Source organism: Berghia stephanieae, chromosome 9 (assembly GCF_034508935.2).
Source record: "Berghia stephanieae isolate SIO BIC M18660-M18661 chromosome 9, UCSD_Bste_1.3, whole genome shotgun sequence".
Classification (NCBI taxonomy): Eukaryota; Metazoa; Mollusca; class Gastropoda; order Nudibranchia; family Aeolidiidae; genus Berghia; species Berghia stephanieae.
Window position 1 is genome coordinate 32,414,103 of NC_088368.1, and position 15,449 is coordinate 32,429,551.

At 35.3% G+C, this 15,449-nt stretch overlaps 1 protein-coding gene across 1 annotated transcript in view; it reads left to right on the top strand.

The window, feature by feature from the left end:
* Positions 1–14,811, top strand: part of LOC144980059 (medium-chain specific acyl-CoA dehydrogenase, mitochondrial-like) — a 30,529-nt gene extending 15,718 nt beyond the window's left edge. Inside the window, exons 8-13 of the mRNA XM_078927540.1 lie at positions 82–153; positions 467–535; positions 1,796–1,891; positions 3,725–3,901; positions 11,101–11,172; positions 12,279–14,811. Coding sequence (XP_078783666.1) covers positions 82–153; positions 467–535; positions 1,796–1,891; positions 3,725–3,901; positions 11,101–11,172; positions 12,279–12,359 — 567 coding nt within the window. The 3' untranslated portion in view covers positions 12,360–14,811. The remainder of the gene's footprint in view (positions 1–81; positions 154–466; positions 536–1,795; positions 1,892–3,724; positions 3,902–11,100; positions 11,173–12,278) is intronic.
* Positions 14,812–15,449: the final 638 nt, after the last annotated feature.

Here is a 15,449-nt window from a genome sequence, read left to right on the forward strand (position 1 = left end):
CACTGATAGGTTGTGTACAGCTCGTGGATCGTACTCTATATATATATATATATTTTTTATTTATTTTTTTTTTTTCTCCAGGAAATGAATATGGGTCAGAGGGCATCAGATACCAGGGGTATCACTTTTGAAGATGTGCGAGTTCCCAAAGAGGTGAGTTATGGTAGATAGATATTAATCATGTGCATTATACGATATAGTCTCTTTGTTAGAGGACATTCAGGAATGTACTGCCCTTTAAAGTTGAAAAAATGATACATACTGAAAAGGACCTGAAACAAAAAGTTTTGAAACTTAAAAATGCATATTGATTAATTACTTCTTTATATTTTAGGTCTTGAAATATGTTTTATTTAAATTATTGACTGTCAAATGACGCATATTCGAAGAGCTTTAGACTGGAAATGAACAAAATCAAAATTTAATGTCAGGTTTTATTTATTTATTTTGTTTTGTTATTTTTTAGAATATCCTTGGAGCAGAGGGAATCGGATTCAAGATTGCCATGGGTGCTTTTGACAAAACAAGGCCCCCTGTAAGTATAGCAAAATGTTATAGTTCAAACTGGGGCGGAATTCAGACATGATAGTCAGAATAACCACTTCACGTCCACTGGTGGGGTTCTTGACCTCCCATCGTGGGCATGGAGGTCACTTACTGTGTCTTTTATATTCCTACATCTGTTTTCCAACTTGATTTTGTCTTTGACTTGGAATGAGATTACTTGGTTTGTTTGTTTGTTTTTGGGGGGTTTTTTTCTCCTATCGGAGTCCTTGGGTGGGAGGGAAGCAGTCAAATGTATAGTTAAAGTTTTGGGGAGATGATATTTTTTTTTCATTTATAAATCTCTGTTATGTGTTGTTATATTTGCTGATTTGAATGTATAATTTGAGTGTGTTCTTTTAAGTGGGATCCTGTGCTTGAGGCTGGATGAGACTAATATAGAGATCTCAAACTATGCACAATGAAAGTATGCTCTTGGAATCTACATCTGTTCCCAATTTGTACAATTCCCCTTTGTCTTACTTTTCTTACATGCTTTTAATTGTAAATCTAAAATTATTTTATTATCCAATTTTCTTCCTTTTTACTGGCGCTGGAATGACCTAAATATGTTGCAAGCAACGTAAAACCCTTAAAAACAAAAACAAACAGTCAGAATATCAAATTTTTGTGTTTCTCTTCTGAGTTGTTTAATGTCATCCATTTTTACTCAATTTATAAAAATATTTTGGTTAGAGGAATGAGTGTTTTATCAAAATTTAAAATCGAACTCAAACACACATGAGTTTTTAAAAGATAACGTATAATACCAATAGGTAACTTTGTTACCACAAATTAATCTAACAGTTTAAAAGTATATCTAATTAACAAAACTCGCTTCATTCAGATAAAATTGTTTTAGTTGTTGGCTGAAGTGTTTTGTGCCTAAAACATTCTATTTTTTGAAGCTGTCATTATCATTTTGTTCAGTACTTCACAGCTAAAACAATTTTATATGAATGACATGTGTTATGTTAATTTTGTATATTTCTTTAAACTTATAGATTAATTTATGGTAACAAGATTATCATTCGATATTATACGTGATCTCTAAAAATTTCATGTGTATTTAAACCCAATTTTAATTTTGACATTCACTTTCAGATTCAGAATCCACAGTTTTTAACAGCTTAATATTCACTTATTCCCTGTGGCTGATAATTTAAATATGTGTCAGATTCCTGTGTGGGATCTCGTTGGGAGATGTAAACATGGTGGCTGTGTCCTTGACCTTGTCTCATTTGTATTCCAGGTGGCCGCAGGTGCTACAGGTCTTGCGCAGAGAGCCTTGGACGAAGCCACCAAATATTCCATGGAAAGACAAACCATGGGGAAACCCATCTGTGAGGTAAGAGAAGGTAGGGGGGGGGGGGGGGGGGGTATGCACTCACTCAAACAAATATTGCTATCACGGTGAGGCATCCCTGCGTAATTCAATGCTAATCTATTGTATATTACTTCCTTCTACCATATCTAAAAGACAGACTGTAAATTCTCAGTCAATTAACTGAAATCAGTCAATTTGTCAAATTCAAATATTTAAAAAAGGAAAGAAAGAAAGAAAGAAAGAAATAAAAAAAGAAAGAATTCACAAATCGTAGTCGAATGACCGTAAAATAATTAGGAGTGTTCCACAGCGCTACGCATAGCTCATGGGGACCGTTTATTTTAACTATGTATATATTGCCAAGACTAAGCGACGCTTTTTATAAAAGGCGTGTCTGAACACTTCCCTGGGTATTTTCACACATCCTTCGTTAAATTATTTTTTCACTTTCCAAACCGTCGTGATCCCAACTGTAGCCAATTTTAACTGAGCCACTGAGCGATAAATTTCACTGTTTCATCTAAGCCAAAATTGACCACATTTACCCTTCGAGTCTCAAAACTATGATAAAGTAAATTGCGAATGCCGCAAGTCCGTTATGTAGACATCTTCAAATCGAAAGTTAGGATAGATTGCTACAAGCACATTTCGATTGCCTCACGTTGTAAACAAACTGGTTGACCGTTTCTTCACTGATTGAGTACCTGATCATAAGGAACAATGGTAAGTAGCCTAATTAATCCCCGTGCAAATCAGGACGTTTTCTGGCATTGTTTTGCTCAAGCCCAAGCGAGCTTGCTGTTTTGTGGCGATTTACCTTCATTTCGATTCTTTGAATTTTTCCGCTACCGCTACGCCTGCCGAAGTTTCTTCTTGATAATTCACTTCTACTTAATAATTCAGTGTATTGGCCTGAAGTCATATTTATTTAATTTTTTTTTTCTCTGTCATTTACTGATTGAAAATCAAGTTTGCTCATTGCTACATTATGCTAATGTTCTCACATGGCTGAGCTGTTCGTGGATCGCAATTCAGACTTGTCGAGCATCGATAAAGATGTGAGTCCCTTGAGGAATAAATTCAATTGGTCATGGCTAGAAGTTAAAGATGATAATGGTGATTATTTTTCTATGTCAAAAAAATTCCCGATGCAGGAATATGACTTTGATGAGGTCATCTTTACCTATATGAATGACATGCTTATTTAGCATTCCTTCTACATCAAATTATGGCAGTCATACTTCCAGTAAGAAATAACACCCACTATTTTGATATATTGTATTTATCACTCTCCTCTCCAATGATGCCTTATTTTAAAAAAATAATTGAATCTTCAGTTTGTCGAAGAGTTTCAGTCAATTTTTATAGAGCTCATTTACAGGTCTAGACAGTTACTGCTGGTTGGATAGAGGGATTAAGAAAAAGACTAACAGGACCCAGATTTGAATCAATCTATTATTTATAAGTAATTGCTCTACCAAATGAGCTATCAAGACTTCCTACTACTATTCAATATGAGCTTTTGAAATTTTCTTTGTTTGAGATTTTGTAATTTGGGATAACTAATGTAATTTTAAAAAAACACAAAAAAACAGTCCTTCAGGGTCATAAGATTAAGTACCACAACTGAAAATTTGAAATTGATCCCCTTTTGTCTTACTTTTTCTTGGGTACTTTAATTGTAATTCTAGAACTTTTTACTATCCCCTGTTCCTCCTTTTTATTGGCGCTGATATGACTTAAATGTGTTCCAAGCGGCATAAATCCCTTAAAAATAAAACAAATAACTTTATCTTCTTTTATCATCATCATCATCGTTACCACCATTACCAAAATAATTTTTTCCTCTGGCAGCATCAAGCCGTTGCCTTCCTTCTTGCCGATATGGCCATAGGAGTGGAAACGGCCCGTCTGGCCACAATGAGAGCTGCCTGGGAGATAGACCAAGGTCGTCGTAATACTTACTATGCCTCCATTGCTAAGGCTCTGGCTGGTGACGTTGCCAACAAGTGTGCTACTGATGCAGTGCAGGTTTGGTCAAAAATAATAATAAAAATAATATCTGAACAGATAACAGTTTTGTTTTGAGTAAATATGTGCTGCTTTTTAAAAAAAGAATTGTTATTAATTATGTTGACATCTTGTATCCAAGGTAACAATTAAATAAAAATAAAAATAAAAGTCTTTGCACAAATCTTTAGAATTTTACCATAAAGTAGAAGAAAAAAAAAGTAGTCCTGTAGAGGACCATGGAGATGGAATCTGCTCCGGTTCCTTCAGTGTTTAACAAACAGTAACAATTGCTTGCTATCCTTCTGATAGTCTATTATTGCAAAGTACTTTCTGCCAGGTCTAACAGACTACAAAGAATTCTCAGGATTTAGAAATTTTTGATAAGCTGGGAGTCATTCTCATCAATGAGTATGTAATCAGGGATGTAAATCTTTCAGAATTATTAGGATTTCCTATTTTTCAGACATTTTCTAGCTTCCCCAAACAATTTAAATATTTCTTAATACCTCACTACCAACAACTCTTGTGATAAGAGATACTGCTGTACATATAGAGAATTTGTAGTGAATATCCATTTTCAATGTACTGAAACACTTAATTTACACTACTGTTGTGTCAGTTATGATTATACGTGTATTTAACCATTCAACTTATTTCCACGACAGCTTCCGAATTTTAATTCGGAAGTACTAAGGATTGATAGCGTTCGAATTTCCGAATTTTCCTAATTTTAATTCGGAACTAGATTCACATCTGTTGTGTAAACAAGGAGGGTTATTTTTAATTTACCGGAAGCAAAACATGGGCTGCAGAATCGAAAGTAGAAGATGGTGGATATATATCGAGTATTCATGACTGAGTTCTGAGTTGTTGTTACACTTTCTTCCTAAGGCTCAATTGGAATGTATTTCTGTTTCTGTAAGTAATTCCTGTGTGTTGCAATTCATTTCAGTCATAATGAGTCTGAAGATACATTTCCTTAGCCTTGGTCTTTATGAGAAATTTCTATGGGGTCTCATTTCTGGTTGAGACTGCCACGAACGTTTGACTGTGGTGGGGGAAAAATCAAATTTGTTTGTTCTCATTGAAAGTAAAGGGCTTTTAACACGGTTCTAAACCTAATGTAGTATTTTAATTGTAATGTACTTCCTTATTGCCTTTGTTATTAGCAGAAGGGTTTGGGGCCTGAGAAAATGATAAATATCGGGAGGTGACCATCTTTCCAATCTCAAAATTGGCCTTAGTAATGATATGGCTGTTGAAATTTGAGTACGAGTTTTTATTATTGTCAGATTCATTTAGTCATTGGGGGTAATATTTTGACCTGAATATAATTTTGATATAAAAGTTTAGGTGTTGGATTACGTGCAGTGAAAATAAGTTAAGAATTCCAAAATTCTGATTTTTTTCAGTATCCCAAACTAATTTAACCCTGTTTAATCCATAAAGATAAGGATAATACTAAATTAATGGGCACTGATTTAAGCATGAACAACACCAAATAATGGTATTTCCTCCTGACAAAAAGGAGACATAAATCATTAAAATCCATCCATAAACAAAATAATTTAGATTTTATTCTGAGACTTATCACTCAAAAGTCCTAAAAATGTTGTCACAATCACAAGGCCATTTATCACCTCATTCCTGGTGTGTCACTTGGAGTTTAGACTATTGAAATGAGCTCGCAGAATTTCAGAATTTTTTTCAACTTTGCATTTACATCCCTGTGTAATAGTAATAAGGCATTTTGTTGGGATATAGCAGTGGTTCCCTGACTGTGGATCAGACTCTGAGATAGAATTTATAGATTAATTATGTTTCACCTTTACCTTTAACTTTAAACATTATTTTTTTCCCATTGCAACTGATATAATATTACTAATTTATTAATCAAATACAATGATCGTTATCTCCGTGTCAAATCCATGGGTTTTAATTAACATTTTGAAAAAGGAAGAACATTTTGCGGCTTTCCCGAACACACATTGTTTAAGAAAAAAAGTGGAGCAATATGCTTCTGCCCTATTTCTACCATTGGGGTGTATCACACCCCAACCCCATATTTTTTCGCTCTAAAATCAACAGTTTTTGTCCTAAAGCCTTCAAATTTCATGACTTTTCCTAAATTGACCCCATCTATCACCTGGCCAAATTTTTTTTATCTCACGTGCATAGTTTGCTCACCCCAGAAGGTCATCACTGGATTTTGAGATTTATGTCTTTTGGGGTGTATCACACCCCCTTATGTATGAGTAGAGAAAACTCGGAAACCTCCTATTTTTCCCTTTGGGGTGTGTCACACCCCATGAGGTTTTCAATGTTGTGATCAAAATAATCACTGTGTGAACCAAAGCAGTGACCAACCAGACCATGTTTTACAACTTTATGCCCCGGTTCAAATCCCAAATTGAAGCACATGGGCTGATGTACTCGTCTCCAATCCTGTGATTTTATTTTCAATATGCCTATCCTGGCGTGAAGAATAGGAAAGAGACGCTTTCTTTGTGTAATCAAGGTCCAATTTGGTCAGTTGTTAGTTGTAAGTCCATCAACAACTTTTTATTTTCACAGTAACACTGATTTTTACATATTTCAGCAAGTAGAGCTATGCAACTCAAGATCTTCAAGATCATGGACGCTTACACTTATACTTATAGGCATAGTGCTTACTCTGGATCATGTAGCATGGTATGGATTAGGAACAATTTCTTGATACCCCTTGAATAGGATGATGGTTTCACGCAGGATACTTTCCAATTATGATTTGATAAGCGTAAGAGTAAGATTCTCACTCGCTGAAAAAAGACTACCCTTGGGGACTGAATCAGGCATTGTATGCAACTGAAGTCCAGTGTGTTATCAACTGAGCTAATGCTGTTGGACAAAGCATACTACACAACTTTAGGTATGCAACACGTAATCAAGAAACAAGGCAAATACCTGAGTAGAGAAAAAGAATTTAATTAAAATGAAATCAAATATGAGAACAGATAAATGGAAACAAAATCCAACCAATGTCATCACAGGGCAAATGATCAATGGCTCATAATCAAACCGGCATACAAACAGAGCAAATGAGTGAGCTGTGATCGTTGCAAATGAAGGCGTCACATTTCAAACAGACTTGCTTGACTTTTCTGTCCTTTTTCCTGGGACACATGGTGCATCTCCCTTGGCTAGCTTTCCTCTTCTGTCCTGATTGCCTTGTATGGACTTCCAAGCACAACTTCATTTCAAGCTTGAGGATTTCATAATAAAGATTTACTCTTCTATTCGTCCTTGCCAGTGACATTCTCCTCTGTAAGTGCTCAAAGAGCAAGTCCTTTGCCAAGAGCTCATTAAACTTTCCTCTGTCTGTGTGGGTTTGGGTATCATCTTTGTAGATCACATGGGACGCTACCACTGCTGTGTCGAGGAGATTGTAGAACAAGACCATTGGCCACCGCCTCGTCTTTCGCTTACAGGAGTAACTGTGGCACATGTAGTCGAATGTATCGACACCCCTTTTGTCTTATTATAATCTTGTACTATTATCGGTTTCTTCTTTCTATCGTCGGTGTCCACATCTGCTGCATGGTGCATTGTGCTGAGAACCACGACGTGCTTCTTGTCATTAGACTTGTAGGCAACTAAGCTTTCTTCTTCGGTAAATAAGAAGCTACTATCATATTTTCCACTATCCTTTCCTGTTTGGAAAATCCTTGGTAAAAAAGCCTTGTTTTTCCGTACTGTCCCTATAAGCGATAGGCCTCTTTTTGATAAGTACCGTGCCAGTTCGAGATCTGTGAAAAAGTTGTCACAAGTCACATTGTGACCACTCTTGTACTAGGGTGTAGCCAGTTCTTTTACAATCTCCCTTCCTAAATTTGTCTTTCTGTCTCCATGTCGGCCTAAATACGGTATTCCACTCAACGGGTATGCAGTCTTGCTATCGCAAATAAGAAACAGCTAGAGTCCGTATTTGTCAGGTTTGCTGGGGAGGTATTGCAAAAATTTACATCGGCCCCTCCATGGCACAAGTTGTTCATCGACTGTCAGGCTTTGAGATGGTATGTAAGATTTCTGTAAGTTGTTATTGACTTTTGTGAACAGATCCCTCAATGGTGCAAACACATCCTTACTTTGTCTTCTTGATCTCTTCTCTTTGTCATCAAACCTCAAAACTGTACATAACTCAATGAAGCGCCTGAAGCTCATTGTGCACATTGCAACACTGTCGGCCGATGCTCCATGCCAAATCTTAGATGCCCTCAAAAGACTCAGCTTGCGTGCCCCTAAATGAATAAAGAGACCAATCAAGGCGCGCATTTCCAATAGGTCCACAGGTTGCCATCGAGTTCCTTTCCGCCTCATACCCTCTAGATTTGTCATCTTGACTATCATGTAAATGATGACCTCTGTGAATATCAAACTGAAGGCAGAGACGACAGAGTTCACGGTTTTCTGATTCCTGACATGTGACGTTGGAGGCCTGTACACATTTCTAGTCGGTGTTCTTCCCACTTGAGGAGTAGGGACCTTGCTCCATACCACTGAACCATTTTTGCTGACTATGATGTTGCTTGTTGCTGGCAATGGAAGCTGATCATGAACATTTTGATCCTCAAGGTTTTCTTCTTCCAGCTCTGAGTCAGGATCTGAATCAGCCAATACAGCAGGGAAATCTTCGTCATCACTGCTCTCATCTGATGTTCTCGGATTCATTTCATCATCTGTTAAATCATTGTCAGGGATCCAGTCTAACTGCTCTGCATAGGAATAGTCTGAAAGCAAAATTAGATACATGAATTTAAATGATTAGAATTAGAAGAAAGAACATGACATAGAGACAAGCCCCAGTAATTAACTAATGCTCTTCTTCTTCAAGGGCTATTTTCCTCAAGGTAATGGCAATTCTAAACTTTAGAAGAGCAAAATCAGTTTAAACTTTCTGTTGGATTGAACGCTGGTCTACCTCAACCTGATCAGACCACCAATGAGTGGACAATAAAATGGTGAAAAATGATATACTAAAGCATAAATACTTTTCATCCAGAATAGACTACAGTCTAATAACAATGGTTATGTTCTGCTTTAGGGTTCAGGGAATACAAAGTGAGATAAGATTTATGAACGAAAAATAGGATATATAACTATAACATTTATAAACCTGTGATTTTGTAAAAATGAAGTAAATGCTAAAACTAAAACAATACCATCAACGATCGAATGGAGGTGAGGTTATGTGATTGTCGAGGCATTGCACTTTTTGCCTGGACGACACCGGTTCAAGCCCTGCTCTAGGCGCCTCTTTGTTTTCATTGACCAATAAATATAACTCCTATAGTGTTACTGCCATGTGCCTGATTTTAAGTGGTCTCAAGTTTTCCATATAGAGCAAGTAATTTTACGGATCAATAACAAATTAAGTTGTTACCGTATTTAATCCAATAATACACACATAAACACAATCAATGATGAAATTAAAAAGGACATGGCAATAGAACTTACAGTGTGTAGGTGATGAATCAACTTGAGCAGGCTGCAGATCCGTGTAAATCAAGCTGTCTCCAGTACTGAAGGTGTCAAAAATATTTGATCTCTACCCATCCATGATCAAAGAAAGAATAGAACTGTAAGAACAAATAAGTGAAGAAATGTATCAATTGAATTATTTCTTCCTACTCTGTTCATCTATGAATTATCATTTTTAGGGTTAGGAGTTATAAACATATCAATTTAAAGTGTTGCATTTAGTTGCATTACTAGTCTGTGATTACGTTTAGCTGCCTTAGAACATGTAACTAGAAAGTAGAAGTAGAAAGGCTAATCAATAGGATATCAGTATAAGAGATTGTGAAACGAGTCTAAAGCAAAACTATTTAGAGGTATGCTGTTCAAACATAAAGGAATACATAGTTGAAATGAAATTATAGAGAAGAACTCTACTTACCAGGTGGGTATGTTGCCGGATTAAAAACACATATATTCTTTGCTTCAAACGGTTCAACAGGTGTAACTTTCCATTCACAGGAAAAGGAAATGGTGGCCAATTGTAATTTACAAGTTGCCAGAGAACTTAAATTGGCAACAAAAAAGTAACTAAATACCTTCATATTCGGGGACCAAATGTTGAAGATACTAATAAAACAGTGACAAAAGAGGTGGGGTGTGTTACACCCCAATGTTTGAAATAGGGGGTTTCCAATTAATGCTTATCTATATGTAGGGGGTGTGTTACACCCCAATGGACAGAAATCGGAATATACCGATAGATTCAACAGTAATTGTTAGGGGGTGTGATACACCCCACAAGACAGAAATAGGAATATTTAGTGGGTGTAAGAAATAGGGTTAATAAAAATATTGGTAAAATACTTATCAAGACACACATTAAATTGACACTATAAAAAATGAAAGATTGTTTAAGAATTAACAAATGTGAATATAAGGCCCTTGCAAAAAGACAAAAATCAAATTTGTTTTTTTAAAGAAGTTACCTGTTTACAATGCAGTGGAATCTGTTAAAGACACTATTGCTGTCTAGTATTCTTCAATAACCCCTTCCCCCCATCCCCCTACCTTATTCTTGATATATATATAGTTTTGATATCATTACGTCATCTCACTGTCTCTCTCTCTATCTCTCTCTCTCTCTCTCTCTCTCTCTCTCTCTCTCTCTCTCTCTCTCTCTCTCTCTCTCTCTCTTCCATTGCACACACACACACATTAAAAAATTTTCACCTATATTATTATGACAATCTAATATAAATATATATGTGTTTACTCGAAAAAGGCCCAAGGTCGAAATGCCATTTGTTTTGTGTTGTTCATTCATGAGTCAGATTTTCTCCCTTTATCTTTATCTCCAGTGGAATCTGTATAAAGTCAACACCTTTTGGTGGTCCCCAAATTTTCTATTCTTTTTATCTAAGTGTGTTCCGTTGATAATGGATGAAATCAAGTTAGCTTTATTAGGATTCCACTGTATTTACAAATGATTTTCTTTGAAATTTGAATAAGCAGAGGGGAAAAAAGGGGAGGACTTGAAATAGTGGAAACTTAATGACCCATAATAATAGTAAATGTTTTGTTCAATTTCTGTTTTTAATTTAGTAATTAAATTCTATTATGTTACACATACCATACAACAACAAGCATGACAAACACTTTACACAACAACACATAACGACCATACAGCACATTCATTGTGACACGTTTTTTACTTGTCTCAGATTTTCGGCGGAAACGGATTCAATTCGGACTACCCAGTGGAAAAGTTGATGAGAGATGCCAAGATATACCAGGTCAGGAAATAATCAATTTTAATGTTTATGATAATATTGACCTTGCCCAAGGAAGTTAAATACTTTTAAAGATGGGACCCTGGGTGGGGTTCCTGACCTCCCATATTGGGCAAGGAGGTACTTACTGTGTCTTCTATCCCCTTATATCTGTTTTCCAACTAGCTTTCTATCTTTGTCTTGGAATGAGATTACTTGGTTTTGTCCTGGCACTGTCTGGGTACCCTGGCTGGGAGGGAAACAGTCAAATGTTTTGGGAAATGATATTTTTTCCCTTGTAAATCATCTCTCTGTTATGCACTGTATTAGTATTATGTTTTCTTTGTATTGTATATGATTTTTAAAACATGTGAATGTATTCCTCTTAGTGGGGACCTCTTCTTGTGTCTGGATGGACTTTTAGGTGATCTCAAACTATGTACTTTGATGGTATGCTCTTGGAATTTACATTTATTTCCTACTTGAACCAATTCCCCTTTGTCTTGCCTTTTCTTGGGTGCTCTAATTGTAATTCTAGAACTTTTTACTCACCCATTTTCTTCCTTTTTACGGGCGCTGATATGACCTTAATGTGTTGCAAGTGCCGTAAAACCCTTAAAAACAAACAAACAAAACAAAGATTGGACCAACATAGCAGTGGTGAAAGAAAGGATTGGAATGAGATTACTTGGTTTTGTCCTGGCCCTGGTTGGGAGGGAGATTTGTGACGGGTAATATTATGCCATTGTACCCTATATTTAGATTAGACAAATTCTTCCTATAGAAGCCATGGTTTCAATTCCAACCTGTGTCTCATTCATATATTTTTTTCCTCCTTTTCTTATTTAACTAATCCTTTCGTATCAAAGGAGTGACCCAGAATTAAACGTTGATTCCCTCTTTCACTGCATTTGATTTGTATCCAGATTTTAAAAAGGGGTGACCCAGAATTAAACGTTGATTCTCTCTTTCACTGCATTTGATTTGTATCCAGATTTTAAAAAGGGGTGACCCAGAATTAAATGTTGATTCTCTCTTTCACTGCATTTGATATGTATCCAGATTTTAAAAAGGGGTGACCCAGAATTAGATGTTGATTCTCTCTTTCACTGCATTTGATTTGTACCCAGATTTATGAGGGAACAGCCCAGATCCAGAGAATGATTATATCCAGGGAGTTGTTGACAGCCGCCAAGTCCACCAATTGGTGAAAGAAGGGATGAGATTTTGGGATACTTTTATTATCATCATCATCACTATTATTATTATTCTTGTTGCCATCCTTGTTTTCACAAACAATTGTTTTCAGTGATACATGTGAGGTGTCCTCCTTAACACATAAAAGTGAATGTTTCATCTATTTATTCGTTCATCTCAGGCTGCTTAAATGTTTCATGTATACCCAGACTGAAGTCATAACAAGTTCATCTCCATCTTTTCTTTAATCCTCTACTTCCCAACCACAGGGAAATCGTCACATTGGTTACAATGCAACCAACCATATTATCATTCTTTTGTATCAGTTCATCACAAAATTTAAAGAAATTTTGTTTGTTTGTTTTAGCTATAAAAACTTGATACTGTATTGGAGAGCTCATTTTGCTGAACAGTATTATGTATAGAATGTACTTATTGCTATTCTGTTACAGTAAGAAAAATCTATTTTTGTGTTGGGTGAGTTTGGAGTTTTGGGGAAAGTTCTGAAAATGGCTGGTAAGGAGAGAGTTAACGATGCGAGATAAAGGCTCTAAATCGGGGATTGTTGGAATTTATGAGTTTGATTTTTTGTGGAAATTTAGTGTCAAGATTTTCATCATCTACGGTATGTATTTTTTAATTATGTGATGCTTTCTTTTTAAAATTATGAAACAGGGAAAGCTCGATTTCAGGATAAACATTTCAAAATAAAATGACAAGATAATAGCAGATTGGGAGTTCAGCATTAAAAAAAAAATTCTCATTTTATCCCCGAAAGTGCCTAGTACATGAAACCAAAAGTTTCTATTTTATAACTTATCTTATCATATAAAAGCTAACTAGCACATTATATTCGCTCAATTCTTATACATGTTATGATATTGAAACAATCTTAATAAATCACTTTTGTTTTAATAACAACAAGCATTAATCTCACATCTTAAAGAATTCAATTCTATGTCATGTTATGATATTGAAACAATCTGAATGAATTACATTTGTTTTGATAATGACAAACATTAATCTATCTTAATGAATTCAATTCTCTGGCGATCAATTACTTAAGTTGGTTTATAGAACTAACATGTTTTGTTTTAAAATTTAATGCTTTTCCAAATGTTTACTTCTTGATGAACATAAGAATTTAATCTAAAATTTGTTGAACACCTTGAAATATAAATTTTAAACTTATCACCTCTTGTAAAAGTAAAAGAGGAGAATGTAAAAATGACCTTTGGGTTCTTATTAAACAGAGAATAACAAATGTTATATATAGCTGAATTAAATCTCCACACAGCCTTCTATATTTTAAACATGGGCGATCCAGAGTTATTAATCTCTCCTCCTGGGTGGGTTCCTGATCTCCTATAGTGGGCAGGGAAGTACTTGCTGTGTCTATATCTGTTTTCCAACTTTCTTTCTGTCTTGGAATGAGATTACTTGATTTTGGCCAGACCCTAGGCTGAGAGGGAAACAGTCAAATGTATAGTTAGTTTTGGAAGATGATATTTTTTTCCTTGTAAATCATCTCTCTGTTATGCACTGTATTATGTTTTATTTACGTTATATATAATTTGTTAACATTTGAGTGTGTCCCTCTTAGCGGGGACATGTGCTTAACGTCAGGATGAGACATTTACGTGATCTCAAACTAAGTACTTTGATGGTGTGCTCTTGGAATCTACACCTGTTTCCTATTTAAACCAATTCCCTTTCGTCTTACCTTTTCTTGGGTGCTTTAATTGTAATTCTAAAACTTATTACTATTCTATTTTCTTCCTTTTTACTGGTGCTGATATGACTTTAATGTGTTGCAAGCGCCGTAAAACCCTTAAAAACAAAACAATCTCTCCTCATTTGACACAGATTCCAACCCAAGAAGCAATATTACTACTCGCCTTTACAGATTAAGATTCCTTTTTTTTTTTTAGCATCTACTTATCTCTGATATAATATGCAGTTAGAAGTGATAGGTCACATTTTACCTCTTGATGCTTTTTGATATTATTATTACCTCCCTTTTCTATGTGTCATTACTCTATTATTCTTCTTATTTTTATTTAAATGTTTCAAACGTATTTCAGTAAATCTTCACACTAAAGACACAAAGAAACAGGAATTACATTTTTTTGAGTATGAGTTTGTATTAATGATTTTCTTTATCGTGATTGGAAAAATTGAATCTGTATTTATTATCTTTTTTGTTCAGAAGGCAGTTCCTAATTTAATCCCTTTAGTGTGGTTTCTTTTTCTCTAGTAGTACCACCTCAATTTTTGAAACAACTACTTGTTTTATGTGATGATGAATTATTGGTTTTAAAAATTCGTTATTATTGCAAACATCATCATTATTGTAAGTGTCGAATTTTAAAAAAAAAATGAAAATCAATGCAATTTCAATCATTACCATCTTATGCTCAATGGAATATAAAGGATTTTTAAAAATAAATAAATGATGAAAACGTTTCTTATTTATCTAGCGTTGTTTTATGATTTGCATTATTCAGTTACCCCAACAAATGTTTATTTTAAGAGTTGTTCTTGGTAATTTTTACAAAACAAGTTCTTCAGAGTGCAGGGCCCATAGCGCAATGGACCCCAGCAGGTCTCTTGTAAAGCACAGAGGTAACAGTGCAAATGCCTTTCCTTTTAAAAGAGCAACCAACCTAATCACTGATTCGAATCCTTTGACAAAATTTAGATTGTGTTGTGAGAGTCCATGACTGTTCCTTACTCTACCCTACACCACAGCAACACATGGCCATCGTTAAGTTGGTTTACAGTTTAATGAAGTCCTTGTCCATGTATCAGATTATATAACGACAGAGACCAATCAAAAGACAAGTGTGTAGTAAGTAATGTTTGCTGTTCATATTAACAGATAAAAGTAAATGTTTTATTTCCAACAAGCAAGTTGTAATATTTTTGTCACCAGTACACGTTATCGTTTGCTTTCAAATTGTGGAAACTGGGTGGGATATTTGACCTCCCATGGTGGGCAGGAGGTCAGGCAGTGCCTTCTATTCCCTTGTATCGGTTTTCCGAGTTGCTTTCTGTCTTTGTCTTGGAGTAAGATTATTTAGTTTTGTCCTAGCCCTGGACGT